This window comes from Austrofundulus limnaeus, unplaced genomic scaffold (genome assembly GCF_001266775.1).
Source record: "Austrofundulus limnaeus strain Quisiro unplaced genomic scaffold, Austrofundulus_limnaeus-1.0 Scaffold48, whole genome shotgun sequence".
Taxonomy (NCBI): Eukaryota; Metazoa; Chordata; class Actinopteri; order Cyprinodontiformes; family Rivulidae; genus Austrofundulus; species Austrofundulus limnaeus.
In genome coordinates, this window is record NW_013952450.1 from 1,823,632 (window position 1) to 1,837,804 (window position 14,173).

A 14,173-nucleotide genomic window follows, 5' to 3' on the forward strand; every position below is an offset into this window, starting at 1 on the left:
ATTTTATCTGTGTATTATTGGATATTTTTGYTAAGTTGGTGAAGTGCATTTTTTCAGTCTGGAACTGTTACAGTTTATTTAAAATTAAAAACAATTAAAAACAATGAAACTATTTCTATATATWAAAAAAACATAGCTGTGGAAAGTTAACAGTTATCTGATCCAGGGCTTTAGTAGATGTTTTCAAAATGTAATTAACCAGAAAATGTACCTGTATGTGAAAAGGGTTAAAAAAAAGTCATAATTTAAAGAACAACTATATAAACACTCTTTTAATTTGAAATTCAGCTGCGAGCACAATTTTAAAWCTTCCACGCCGACGTCTTTGATTTTGTTCGCAGGTCGTGATTTGTATTTGTGGCAATATAAAGAGAGAGAAAAAAGAGAAAYTATGAATTCAGGCCTTAGTCATGTGTAAAAAGTTGGTGTTGCTTATTAGTTCTTTAGTAAAATATTTCAGTGTAAACATGGAGCTTTGAACAGAAGACCTCTTAACAACTGTGTTCTTTTCACACWYAAATCTCATTTTAAAACCCTGTGCTTGCCTGAAGAGCTCAATTTTCAGATGCATACAGGTAATATCACTGAACAAATCACAACAAAAACACTGAACTGGTTAACTTTTAGAACAGCATGACCACAGAACTGCMGATGTACCCAGCACAATATGGAAAGTTTACATGCTTTTTTTCCCACCAATTTTTTTAAACAAAAAAAAGTAGAAAGTATTGCTTTTTTCTTTTCCTTTRTTTCGTAACCAGCAGATTAGCTGGYTTTATTTTGCTTCTTCACAAAATGATGTGATCATATTTGTCAGCTACACAATGACTTGAGTCTAATATAAACAGGACTTGTTGCCACAAAAGAGCATCTAAGTGCCAGTGCTCTCCATTCTGTGCTTGGCTGCTAGACACCAGACAGTGTGGTGGCCAAGAGCAGCTGATTTATGGGCCAAAGCATCAGGTCAGTTGCATCCTCAAATRGGACCACCACCCATCTATTTACTACTCCCCTCCATCCAGCCATCTGGGCACAGTCCAAACCCCACATCCTTAGAACATGGGGCCTGATGGCTGCTCTTTGGGAAAGCTCTTTGGGAATGAGAACATGTGACAGCCCGTAGGAAAAGCCCTTTCTGTGTGTGTGGCTGGACTGGATAATGGTGGCGACTCATATCATTCTTAAAGGAGCAATATTATGTGTTTCTCAGGCATATATTTAAATACTATACCATAATAAAGTATCTATGTCACCTTTAGCTGTTATTAAAATGCTGTTTTTATGTTTAAATAGAAAATAAACTTATCTTCTCATCACTTCCTCTTCTAAACGCCTTGAAATTGGCCTCTGTCTCTTTAAGAAGCACCTTCCGCTTTTTTTTTTTTTGCGCTATGATGCAGTTTACTCGGCATCTGAAAATACATTTCCTCAAAGRTATTTTKAATCTGAAAAGAGCTTCACTGAGTGAGAAGTAGTGTTAAGAGCAGCAGACAGTTTAAGTTTCACTTTCACTTTGCTCTGTTACTGCCGAGAGCCTGCAGGAGTCATGGGCGGGGTGTATGGAGGTGTGCTCCATGATGAGGAAGTTCAGCTTAACGACAAGTCCCAGGGGCGTTCCTGGTCCCAAAAGGTGTTTCTGGTCCCCACCTGTCGTTTTGCTCCTCAGCATGGCTGCCTAAAAACGCTGCAGGATTTCTCAAACATGCATGAATGAGTCAAAGCAAGGCTTTGGGCATGTTTTTATGAGAGTATAACATAACATGATATGAAACTCAAAAAAGTTGATTTTACATGATATTGCCCCTTTAAAAAGCAAAAATTGCTGGCGTCAATCATGACGAGCTGCATTGCCCTTGCTCAGCAACCGAATCTTTTGCCCAGTGATTTCTGACAGCACAAAGAAACCCACGGTCCTCTCTTTGTTCCACATTTCAAGTGTTCATTTGGTGTCCATATGAGGAGCTGATGTGCATAAAATAGACTCTTATGTTTGGGAGAACATATTTCATAGAAACAGATTCTCAGAATGGTGTTTCAGATGGAAAAATAAATAAATAAAACTCAGCAGAAAATATGACAACAAGTTAGAGCTGCAGCTGAGGAAAGAATCATCACGTCCATCAATAAAACTTCCAAAAAAAAAGGTCCAGAGTTAGAAAAGTTCCTTTTTTTACGGATCACACTGTGGTGGCCCGGCTGTGTTTGAGTGCCAGCGGGGAGTACTCCTTAATGCGAACGCACAGTTTGCCCCTCAGCCAGGGGTTCTGAAGCTCCAGAGGACAGAAGTCGTCTTGAAGCCACTTTTCTCTGTTGTCCACAACCAACACTAGACCAAAGTGCTTCAGCTGTTCAGGGCTATAGTAAACACATTGTTCCTGTTCATTGCTGCCTCCGCTGCTGCCCAGCAGGCGCCGAGAGACAACGTTCATCTCCTGGACTACCAGCTGAACCATCTCCCGCGCTGTTGTGCCTGGAGTTACACAAAGCTGGAAAATTGGAAGAGGTGCAGGTATTTAGCTTAGCTAAACAGAAGAAAAAAAACATGTCATGAGAAAAAGCAAGAACACCCCTCTTTCATTTCCAGGGTTTTATGGATCAGGATGAATAAAAATCTTATCCCAGTTTTAATATTAGTCAAATCTACCCTCAGGTGTGATAATGGACAATGCCATGGTTGGCAGAAGTACAGGAAAGGTGTTTGTGGAGAGGTGATGATTTGCATTTGTTTGCAGCCGCAGTACCTGGGCTCCTAGCAGATACTAAGTCGACCACAGACTCCTTTGTGGAACAAAGTATTCTAGTCAAATGTGAAGCYATCTGTCTGACAGGTCAAAAAGTTGTCTGAACAAATTATCAAGATGTTTCAAGGGCCAAGTCAAAACCTAGGTTAAAATGTTGAGATAGAACATTAAGAGAGCTGCTCTTCAATGATTGYCTGTAAACTAGTGGTTATTTCAGCCACTGGTTTACAGTTAGTTAAACTAGTAGCTAAACCAAAGCTAGTTAGCCTACATTATGCCCACTTTTGCTTATATTAGCTATGTTTCTTTGCCTGTAAATAGAAAGGTGATTTGTACTGCAACTATGATAGACCCACCTCATGAATAGTGAATTGAAACAGTGGAACAGCGAAACCCTTTATTCACTCAAAAAACAGATGTGTTAGATTTACTTAAACAAATTATGTCAACAGGTTCCATTCAACCGAGTTTAGTAAATGTAAAGCAATTTTACTTTCTAAGAGAATGTGAAGTAAATGTTACATTTACTCAATTCTCATTTACTCAATTACTCAGTGTCTGCTTTTTTGAGTGCATTTACTTTTCTTCAGCTGGACATTTCTCCTTTTTTTTAAAAAAAAAGAACAGTTTATAGCCACGTTCAGATAAAAAAAAAGTAATGCAAATTTTAAGTATGACTTTCAAATTAAGTTCAGGTTAAAGACTAGTTTTCAGTGTTCTACCTTCATAATACACCAGTTTTAGGTTGTTTTATTAATTCTATGAATGTAGTAAAACACTCTTTAAATGACTGGAAAATGCACAGTTTTGAGTTGATTTTAAGAAGATGCTCCCCCGAAACCACCTAGAACAGCTTCACTCTCATTTAGAATAGCAGATGTTGGCAGGTGTGAGATGGACGTCTGAGATTCTGTCTCAAATTCAGTAGCCTACATAGTTTTTGACCTTTTCAAACGGACAAAACCATTTGATTTTATATGTGAATGTATGTAAGTGAGTTTTGAAAAACTGCACCAATGAAAATCTCTGAACTGTCATTAATGTCTCAGTAAATCAAAACAAGCATGTCAAACTCAAGGCCTGCAGACCAATTGTGGCCTGACAATGCATTTTATGAGGCCTGCAAAAGCTACAAAGATCTGTTAATGTCTTAAAATAAGTTATTTTAAAAGTAGCATTGACCATAAACTACATCTCCCATAATGTATGTTGAATATTTTACCCACAAATGAYAGCATTCCAACACTTGGTGGAGCTGCACAGGGTTAAAAAGTGCAAGGCCAGCTACTTTTGCTGCAGCCCAGCTTTACGGGGAAGTGGGAATTTCCCAYTTACAGATGATTAATTTAAACTGGAACAGTGGGAGAGTTCAGAATTCAAGATGGAAGATACTCACCACAATGCAACCGTGAGTAAAACACTCTTTACTTTTACTTTCAATAGTATTTTTGTACTATTTGTTTCACATTAATCTGTGGTACATGTAGTATTTTTCAGAGTTTCAAAGAGGATGTGGTAAAACATTGTTTCTATGCAGGAAATACCACGTAGAGCTCAGTTATTGTTCGTTAGGGGTGCTCAGCTGCAGCAATGGGATGAGGAATGGGACGTTTCCTGTTCGTCAATGTTAAACACAAATTGGTTAGATTAATCACAACTACGACGCTCATGTGTCCCTCAGTGAAAATGCGTTTGACACCTCTGCATTAAACCCTAGAGCTGAAAGTGGGTGGACATGCCTGTAGTTGTGTAAGAGTACCTTAACACTGGTCTCCTTTGGCAGGCCTGTGTGATACTGTGGATACACTCGGAGTGCAGCGTGGCAACTTTTCCTGAACACAGCAGGTGATGGCGTGTTGAGTCTCTGCGTGCCGCTGTCCTCCGATAACGTCCGAGCTGGTGGACGCTGTGGTAAGCAGCGCTCGGCGGGACAACATYGGTCCACTGACGACGGCCTGTGCCATCTTTTCTGTGGTGAGGTGGAGGGAGAGAAGTACGTGGTGTGGTAGGAGTAGGGCTGATGGTGGGGGGATGTGGAGGAGGGGAACTCCAGGCTGCTGGTTCGAACACAGAAGGCCTGTCTCTTCTCTGTGATGTGCAGCAGCTCGATTTGCCTGCTGGGCAGGATGAAGTCACTGTCGAACAGCTCCGGAGGGCCCAAGCGCCTTCCCCCTCCGCACCRAACTCCCCCGCTTCGCTCACTCTCTCTGCCCGGCGGTGGCTCGGAGGCCTGAAGGACGTCCGGCGTGGAGTCTCTTAGAGATCCTCCTCCACGCCCACCGCCGCTCGGGCACGCGCCTCCTCCTGAGCCGCTCCCATCACTACGCAGGAAGTCACGAGGCTCGAGGGGGGCAGAGGAGGACAGAGGAGACGGGGGTAACAGGTCTAACTCGCGGGGGCTTTGAGCACGACTCGAGTCATAGTCGCTGTCTGTGGTGAGGAAGACTTCAGAGGAGCCCTCTTCATCTGATAGGCCAGGAAAGTCTAATGGAAGTGATGAAAGAGGTAGTTACGGCAAAATACTACATTTCAGCACAGACAACTSTAACTTTATGTGTTTCTGACCTGAATGCTTGCGGCAGGGTTCAGGTGAAGGCAGCGGAGAGGGCATGAAGTCTAACTGAGAGGAGGTGGATGGGGGCTTTTCCGGGATCACCTCCTTAGAGAAATCAATTATCCAGCTAACAGAGATGCCTCCTGATGGCTGCTTGTAGCGAGCATACTGCAGGGCATCCATAATCCACCTTGTATCCCGCCACACCTCCTCCATTTGCTGTTGCAAAGTCATAAAAAATTAATCTCACTTGTGATTAAAAGGTAAAACTGACATCCCAGCATTGTTACTCCATACATATTGACAGACCCACTTGGTACTCGTACCTGCATGTGCTCCTGGACCTGCTGGTGCTTCTTCTTAGCAGCTAGGAGCTCAGCTTCAGAGAAGGCCTCTCGTAGCGCCTGCTGCGACATGAGGGACTCCAGCTCTAGCAAAGCAGAAACTCTACAGTACTGGCCGATGAAACTGGGGCAGTATGCATTGAAGTGGACTGGAAAAGAAAAAGGAATCCAGTAAGGTAAAAGAACCCCAGAGTGCTCTGCCAGTAAATACAGAAACTTATACAGTAACAGCCACCAGTCTTGAGGTCATAAAGAGCGTGTGGCATGAAAGTGTGTAAAATCTGATACACTGACCCAGTTCAAAGATCTGCAGGGGCAGGGTGAGGAAGCCGGAGCGAGGTGAGTACGGATTATTCTGACCAGGAGCTGTGCACACTTCATCTGAAGGTGGCAGGAGCAGCAGGAAGGACACTTTATCCCCAAACTCCAACACTTCCTGGCTGTAGATTCGGAAATCCTGCGCCTAGATGCATAGATAAATAACTCTAAGATTTAGTCTTTAGAGAAAAGAGCTTAGTGAATGTGCAGGTGACAGCATTTTCTGCAGTTTTATGTTTGAATTTCTGACTCAGTCTTTATAAAGTGCAAATATTTTACTGAGTTGTTGTCAGGTTAATCAGTTTTCAAATACTTTGGTGAAATCGAATTTTAAACGAGCTACAGGATTTTTCAACATAAAATCGAAGGTTTAAGTTTTAGCAACTAATACGTTTGAACTGTTTTCAATTCCATATGCTGATAGACATAAGAATGTTTCTTTGTTAAAAAGAAGGAACCATGATGAGTACTGGGCTATTTTAAGGGGACACATTATAAAAGGTTCCTTTGCTGGTGGCATGGTTTTAGTTTGACGCTCTCACCTGATTGGCCGGAACGTTGATGTGGGCCATCAGGTCCTTGATGGCGCTGCGAAGGTCTTGTAAGAAGCGATGGGAAGCGCTCTGCACATCATGATCCATTTCCATCGACTCCTCCAGGGAGGTGAGAGCCTGCAGCCACTGCCACTCCTCTCTGACACAAAAATCATAGGTGTTGTTGATTTTCAGCTGATTAATTATTTACACAGGCAAAAAGCCATTTTGAGTAATGGGTGAGTCCCACCTGGACACGTTGCTATTGTCCCGGATTTTGGTGTGACAAAGAACGTTGGGGAGTTTCTGGGGTACCAGCACCCTTATCTGCTCCACTGATGTGCATAACTTGAGGTAGCCCAGGTATAGGCCTGGAGGCAAAAGCTTCCTGCTCCGCCTGTGATAGGCCAGCTTCTCCTGGAAACAAATAAGACAAGGTGTGTTGACTAAAGATGGATGTCTAATAATTCTAGTTTTAACTAAAACAAAAAAGCATCTTTGCTCTCCTTTAAATTGTATCTTTATATTTTACTGGTAGGTTTGTCCATAAAGCCCTTCAGTTTAAAGTTGCTCCTATATACTAAAAGTGAAATTCAGCAGTGAAATTTTCAAAAAAATTTGAGAACTTGTTTAACAAGCAGCTGGAATCATTGCTGGGAAGGTATAAATTGATTAGTGAACGCCAATACAGATTCAGGTACCACTGATCAACAGCATTAGCCATAATGGAATCTATAGAAGAAATTACATTTGCAATTGATAATAATCTGCTTGTTGCAGGAGTGTTTCTATATATAAAAATGCATTTGATATAATAAATCATGATTTATTAATAAATAAACTGGAAAGATGTGGGATTAGAGGGACTGTAATAAAGTGGGTAAAAAATAACTTGGAAAAATAGAAAACGACATGTACAGATGGAAAATGTTATCTCTGAATGTTTGCACATTGCTTGTGGGGTTCCTCAGGGTTCAATATTAGGGCCTAAATTATTCATAATTTACTTAAATTATCTATGTTACATAACAAAACATATTAAATTTGTTTTATTTGCAGATGACAAAAACGTCTTTTTTATTGAAGATGATATGGAGCAGTTGCTTGATGATGTAGCTAAAACTATGAACAAACTGAAATTATGGTTTAATGAGAATAAGTTGTCCTAATCTGACCAAAACAAAATTAATGCTATTTGGGAATAGTGGGTCAAATAAAGACAGCAAAATAAAGATATATGGTAGAAACATTGAAAGAGTGCATGATTCTAAATTTCTTGGGATCATTATTGATGATAAAATAACATGKAAACCTCAAATTAGATTTATACAAAGTAAACTGTCAAAAATTTATTCAAAATAAAGTCAAACATGTTCTGGAGGAAACTGCTCTCCACATTCTTTWCTGTTCCCTRGTCTTATCTCATTTGAGTYATTGTGCAGAGTTTTGGGGCAACAACTGCARAACTTCACTACAGTCATTAATAACATTGCAAAAATGAGCAATAAGAGTAATMAATACGGTCAGTTATTTYGATCATACAAACGCACTATTCWTAAAATCTAAACTTTTTAAATTTGTTGACATAGTGGAATTACAAACAGCTAATACCTTGTTTAAAGTCAAAAATAAATTCTTACATGCAAAAGCTTTTCTTAAACAAAGGAAGGACATTATAATTTAAGGGCAAATGTGAATTAAAAAATTAAAATACAGAAACACAAGAAAAAGCTTTTGTATACCAATATGTGTGGTGAAGCTGTGGAATGTTTTAAGTCTGGAAATCAAGCAATGTCCAAACATAAAACAATTTAAAATGCCTTTTAAGAAGATGGTCATCACTGCATGTCAATATGAGAAATGTGATAATAAATATATTGCTTGTTTGTTATTGACCAAATACTTATTTTCCACCATWATTTGCAAACAAATTCTTTAAAAATCAGACAATGTGATTTTCTAGATTTGTTTTCTCATTTTGTCTCACATAATTGAGGTCAATTGATGTCAATTACAGGCCTCTCTCATCTTTATTAGTGGGAGAACTTGAACAATTGGTGGCTGACTAAATACATTTTCCCCCCACTGTGTAATCATAATATTCACAATACGCAAATTCAGTTATTTAAACCTCTACTGAATAAACAGTTTTACAAGTAAAGTGCCCTTTAGATGGTTAAAATTCATGTGCTCATGGGGATTCAGTGTCTGACCAGAATATTTGCATTTCTATAGACGTTTTATTAAAAATCTGTTCAGTAGCTGTCCTCACAAAGAAGGTAAAGATTGGAGAAGGAAAGTCATGATTCGTGYCTGTCTGAATAAAGAACGCTGGTACAAGACACATTTGTAATTGAAAGCACATTTGAAGTCATGTTCGATTTTCTGTGAATGAATGTTTTCAAAGCATGGCAGCAATTTCAGTGAATACATGTTGAGGCACTTTTTGTTTTGTATCAATGCAACCTCTCGTGMAAAATTTTAGTGTATCAAGAAAAAAAATAGTAAAGAATGAGTGTATCTGAAGCAAAAACACAGTGACAACCCTCGAAATATTCCTTGCTGCTGAGGAGGCACTCTCAGCTACAGAAGCAAAAAAACTGTGACACTGTGATCAGTGTCTAAGATTTTCTGTAGGACTCACGTGCAGTGTGATAAGGAGCATGTCCAAGGCCGTAGGCTCCTCGGGGGATGAAATAGACTTGCGTTGAAGTTGGAGTTTACAAAGCTGCATCCAGCGTACCCCATCCAGGTTAGGACAGGAGCTCATGTCCTTCAGGAGAACCAGCAGGRCGTTGCCATGCTTGTCTTTGATAGGTTCAAAATACACCTGGCCAAGATCATGGGTTCCCAGCATTCCCTGATTTAAAACGCCATCAGAAAACAAGCACAAAAGGAAAGACTTCCTTTTAGCCTAAGTTCATGAGGTGATAGCCATGATCCTTTCATGCTAAAGCCATTATACAACCTGTAGCTGGGAGACAGCCTGCAGCATCTTGATGCGAGTCTGCAGAGTACAGGAGCAAGATGACTGGGACGGACTGAGACACTGCTGAAGCCAGGAAATCTCATCCCATAGGTAGGAAACCTGTTACAAAAACAGTTATTCATCAAAACACAACCAGAATAAAATAAATGACGATGCTTTCTCTCAAGCTCTCTAGAGGCGTGAGCTCTAAATGTAAATCGAAAACTTTGTAGGACTAAAAAGGGGTAACTTCACATGTTTCTCTGACACATAAGCTTGTCTGCCTACTTTAGTGAACCAGAGGAAGTCCTGCATCAGTGTGCTGGAGTATGAATCTTCAACCTCGACGATAGGAATCTGATCTTCTGGAGTCACCAACACGCTGTCGTCTCTGTAGAATATGGATGTCAGATAGAGACCTCTGGAGGACAAAAAAACAGAAAAAAATGTTACGACAGACAAGTTGCTAATCTGGCTAATTAGCAAAGTGAATACACACGATTAGAAACTTGATAACTGGAAAAAAATGACCAACTCACAACATTAATTTGATGTAAATATTTACTCTAAACACAAACCCCACATTTTGCGTGTTCACGCTGAGGGGTAGGGTGTTCCAATTCATTTCATGACGTAATGCTAGGGCTATGTGGCCCGTCAAACAGAGATTTTTTTCATGGTTGCAGTTGAAATGTAGTATTATGAACTGCACTAACAAAGAAACTCCCAAATGTATTATCTTCATCAAAACTGTTCATCAAAACCTCCATTGTATTTGGATAAACTTTGACAGTTTGGGTATTACTGCCAGTCTTCTTTAAGCTCAAAAATAGTGTTGTGTGCCATCGTCTATTGTAGGCGTGTTGAATAGTTACAATGCAAATTCAGAACAACAGGGAATGAATGATTGTGCTTCAGATTCTTGATCAGTTGTCTCATTTGTTTCAAAGTTGAACATTTTTACCATAAACCTTTATGACTTCAGAGTAAAGGCAAAGGGGACACTTTAAATCTACAAGCAGGGTGACAGACTTGAGAAGACTTTAAATCTCAAAGTGTCTAATGCACCTTACCCGTAAATATTTACCTACCTTTTCAAGCTTTTGACAGATTTGCTGGTAGGTTGGAAGAGATGGCGAAGGCTTTTGGACACTGAATGCTTCCTGCCTTGTGTGGGCGCTTTGCACTGTTCTGTGCGACAAGAATAAAAACAGTTTTGTTCCAACGCACAAATTTCCGGCTCTTCATTAACGCTCTTAATGCTAACATTTCGAGTTCTTAGGACCCTCATGCAATTACTCTGATTGTCCAAATTTGTTGCTAAGCCTTTTTTTTCAGAACAGAACTGCCTATAGAAACAGCTCCAGTGACAGCTTGTTACTGAACTGACAACAAACCTGACAGGTCCAACAACACGACTGAAAATTTCTGACATTTCATGCTTTCCAGTGGGGCCGCTTAATTTGACAGTCGTGCTGGCTGCCAACAGCAGACTATTGGCCCAGAGGGAACCACTAGCTCACGAGTCCTGGGGGATCGTGAACTCTGTGTACATGTATGTGAGTGTGTGTTTACCRGCACACACTATAGCTGCTGGGGCATGGTAGTCCTTGAACTGCAGCCTTATGTGCGGAGCCAAGAAACTTCAGTAATTCATGTGTGCTTGTCTGTATGTGTCTTAACCCTTTGCCACTCACTGACAGGTAGGTCAGTTAGGTCTGTGGGGACATGTTTATTTTTAGAGGGCCATGTGTGTGTGTCTGTGAGTGTGAGTGTGTGGGGTTCTTTCTGGTGAGATAACGCACCTCCCAAGTCATTAGTAACACTGAGTCCCAAATCCCTTCAGACTCCMTCTCGTCCCAGGTGATCTCTCACCAGCCCCAGGCCACTTAAAGTAAATACAACCCTTCATTCAGTTCCAGAAAAACCTCCCCAAATGTCCACTCAGTCCTCCTGTCCTCATTCCCCTGTATGACACTGAGTAAGACAGACAAGTAGGGCCGGCTGCTGGGGAGCCTGTGTTAGTCAAGGCCTCTTTCACAGTTTAATTAATAGTGTTTGGACAAGAGGGAGAAGGTGGTGTGGGCCATAAGCTGGGCTGTGATTTGGGGGGGCTGCATACATGAACACAGAGTAGAGTTAGAGTTGTAAAAGAAAGCATGTGATTGAACATTTCTGTCTGTTCGTGTACATCTGTACATTTGTAGGTGTATATGCGGGGACAGTAGACAGGACGACTGGCTYGCTGCGGGGGGTGGGTGGGTGGTGTTGAAGAGGGAGGCAGCAGTAGTCAGTGTTAATTTATGCTCCTCTCAGACTCCAGCCCAGGACCTGTCTGCTACAGGAATAACAAACATGACCCCGGGACACGCCACCTTGGCTACCGTGCCTGAACCCTCAAGCTCAATCAGTCGCCGTCTGACAAACCAAGAGCCACTCAATACTGACTATTATATTGCATCTCGCCCTGTCGCAAACATGGTCTGGTCACAGTGGACAATAGTAAAGTGGGCGAGTGTGTTTGGGCATGTGGGTGTGAGAGAAAAACGAGAGGCTCAATGCTAAATGCAGTTCGCCAGCCTATGAAGGAGTCAGTGTGGACAGGTTTTGACACTTATGGGACCAGCTTACAGCCGGCAGTGTTCGAGGGGTATAAACAGCCCGAGTGTGAGGGATGTTGACCTGCATTTTCTCACAGAGAAAGAGGTGTTCAGCAAGAAGGCCTGAGTCATGGAAAGACTCAYAAGGGAGTGAGGGGTTGCTGAGACAACAGGGGGTGGTGGGGGTGGGGGGGCTGGCATGTCATAGTATGTATGGCCACTGAAGTACTTGTCATGCCTCAGATTGCAAAGTGTCTGTCAAGGTGCAATTAGTGAAACTCGTTGCACCTGTGAATTGCAGCATTTAGATACTCCATGATCTTTTTTTCTTCTTCACCAATCTACTCTAAAGCACAACTAAGACGTGGGGGGGGGGGGAATGCAGTTTTGTTTGACAGGTGCATTTCAGCTGAATGTACGGTCAACAGAACAGCACAATCACCACCAGGTTTAAAATTTGCTGGGGATCAGTTTGGTTTATAATTAAAGTTCTTCTTCATTTCCTGGTCTTTTACACCAAAACTGCCATCAAATCGCCAGAAATGTTTTTATACCATGGCAGACACAGTGGCGGTGAGCTTCTTTCATCTGTCCGAGGAGCTGGTCGAGTGTCTCTTTCTGGCCTTTCTGACGCGGAACGTGGCCATCAACGTCTCTCCAGCCTGCAGAAACAAAGAATTTAAAAGTAATGATGGCAAAACAAAAATAGAAGAAAACAAAATCCCCACCCCCACAATAGAAGTTGGGAAATGAAAAACAGCCCTAAAAACGTAAGAACAAATAGAGTTTTCCACTACATATACTTACTACCTTTTATTTGCCATGTCGCTTTATTTTTTATGTAATGACTTCAGATWTATATATGTATATATATGACAGCAAAACTGTGGCAAAACTCGAAATTGTGAAATCGGACTGACGTTAGGTCCGAGTTGAAAATGTTCCAGTTTTCAGGTCAGAACATTGGGGAAAAAAAGATTTTCTATTTTTTGCTTTRACAAAACAAGGTAATAATAACACAACAAGCGTGCTTTTGTGTGTACAAACAGTAAAACATATCGCCTAATAATTGCTTTTACTAGAAGTACAACTGACTTAATGTAAAGTAAACAACACAGAACTGCTAGAAACTGTAAACGTAAGTGGTTCACTCTGTATCGATGCGACGAACAGCCATGTTGAAATGATGATGTCATGTGTGGTCAAGTGTAGTCATGTTGAACCAATCTACCGACTCAACATTAGGTGGCACTCTGGCGGGTATTTCTGACTTGGAAGTCTAAAATTCCGACCTCAGAGTACAGTAATGCTGCATTAGCACTGCACTGTCAGGCTCTTATAGATTGGTTGAAGTATTGCTGACTCGTCATTGATTAAATTCATCCATACTTCAAATTTAACTATGAAACTGAAGCTCCATTCTTTACTCTTTAAGATAAAAAGTTAAGCCTCTATAAAAACTTTCAAAGTAATCACATGATTGCTGTCACATGTGGTGTCACCTACAATTATTTAACGATTGACAAATGAATAAAGTAGCACGTGCCTAACTTTTCCAATTATATTCATGTGTCTTTGTCACTATGTGACTATACTCCTTAAATAAAATGTACAAGCATACTAAAACAATTGTAAAACCATACATACAAGCATAAACAACTTTAAAACTATCTCTATTTTACAAAGACACAAACTATTCCTTCTTTTAAATAACTGGCTCCTCAGAGAAAGAAAGAAAAAAAAAGTCACTCTTCAGCACTTTTTGCCTTGTGTGTAAGTACAGGAGGATGAGTCAGCGAAGACCCAACCCCCACCCAATCATCACACCCCCACCCTTCTTACTGGAGCCCCCCGGAGGGTGCATGGGGCTGAAACACGGTGAGCTCTATTCCCGGAAAGGTGCCTGTCCCGACAAGACAAGCGGGCCCTTTAATGGGCGTCCACAGCTCGGTATAAGGCCCCCACTGTTGGGGCCACGTCGCGCACTACAGCACACACATGCAAATATTTCCAGTGGTAGGCCCAAATGGAAAACACAAACACGCAACATCTAAATTAGCTCTGAGAGGGGGAGGAGGGGAGGGAGGTAGTACAGCAAAAAAAAAAAAAAAAAAA

General features: G+C 41.1%; 1 protein-coding gene across 1 annotated transcript in view; it reads right to left on the bottom strand.

Annotated features, from left to right (window-relative positions):
• Positions 1-1,744: 1,744 nt before the first annotated feature.
• Positions 1,745-14,173, bottom strand: part of ankfn1b (ankyrin repeat and fibronectin type III domain containing 1b) — a 171,684-nt gene continuing 159,255 nt past the window's right edge. Inside the window, exons 12-23 of the mRNA XM_014008234.1 lie at positions 12,613-12,720; positions 10,550-10,649; positions 9,747-9,879; positions 9,459-9,578; positions 9,135-9,350; positions 6,741-6,907; positions 6,500-6,650; positions 5,934-6,102; positions 5,622-5,788; positions 5,307-5,514; positions 4,501-5,225; positions 1,745-2,486 (exon numbers count right to left, since the gene is read on the bottom strand). Of these exons, the coding sequence (XP_013863688.1) occupies positions 2,178-2,486; positions 4,501-5,225; positions 5,307-5,514; positions 5,622-5,788; positions 5,934-6,102; positions 6,500-6,650; positions 6,741-6,907; positions 9,135-9,350; positions 9,459-9,578; positions 9,747-9,879; positions 10,550-10,649; positions 12,613-12,720 (2,573 nt within the window). The 3' untranslated portion in view covers positions 1,745-2,177. The remainder of the gene's footprint in view (positions 2,487-4,500; positions 5,226-5,306; positions 5,515-5,621; positions 5,789-5,933; positions 6,103-6,499; positions 6,651-6,740; positions 6,908-9,134; positions 9,351-9,458; positions 9,579-9,746; positions 9,880-10,549; positions 10,650-12,612; positions 12,721-14,173) is intronic.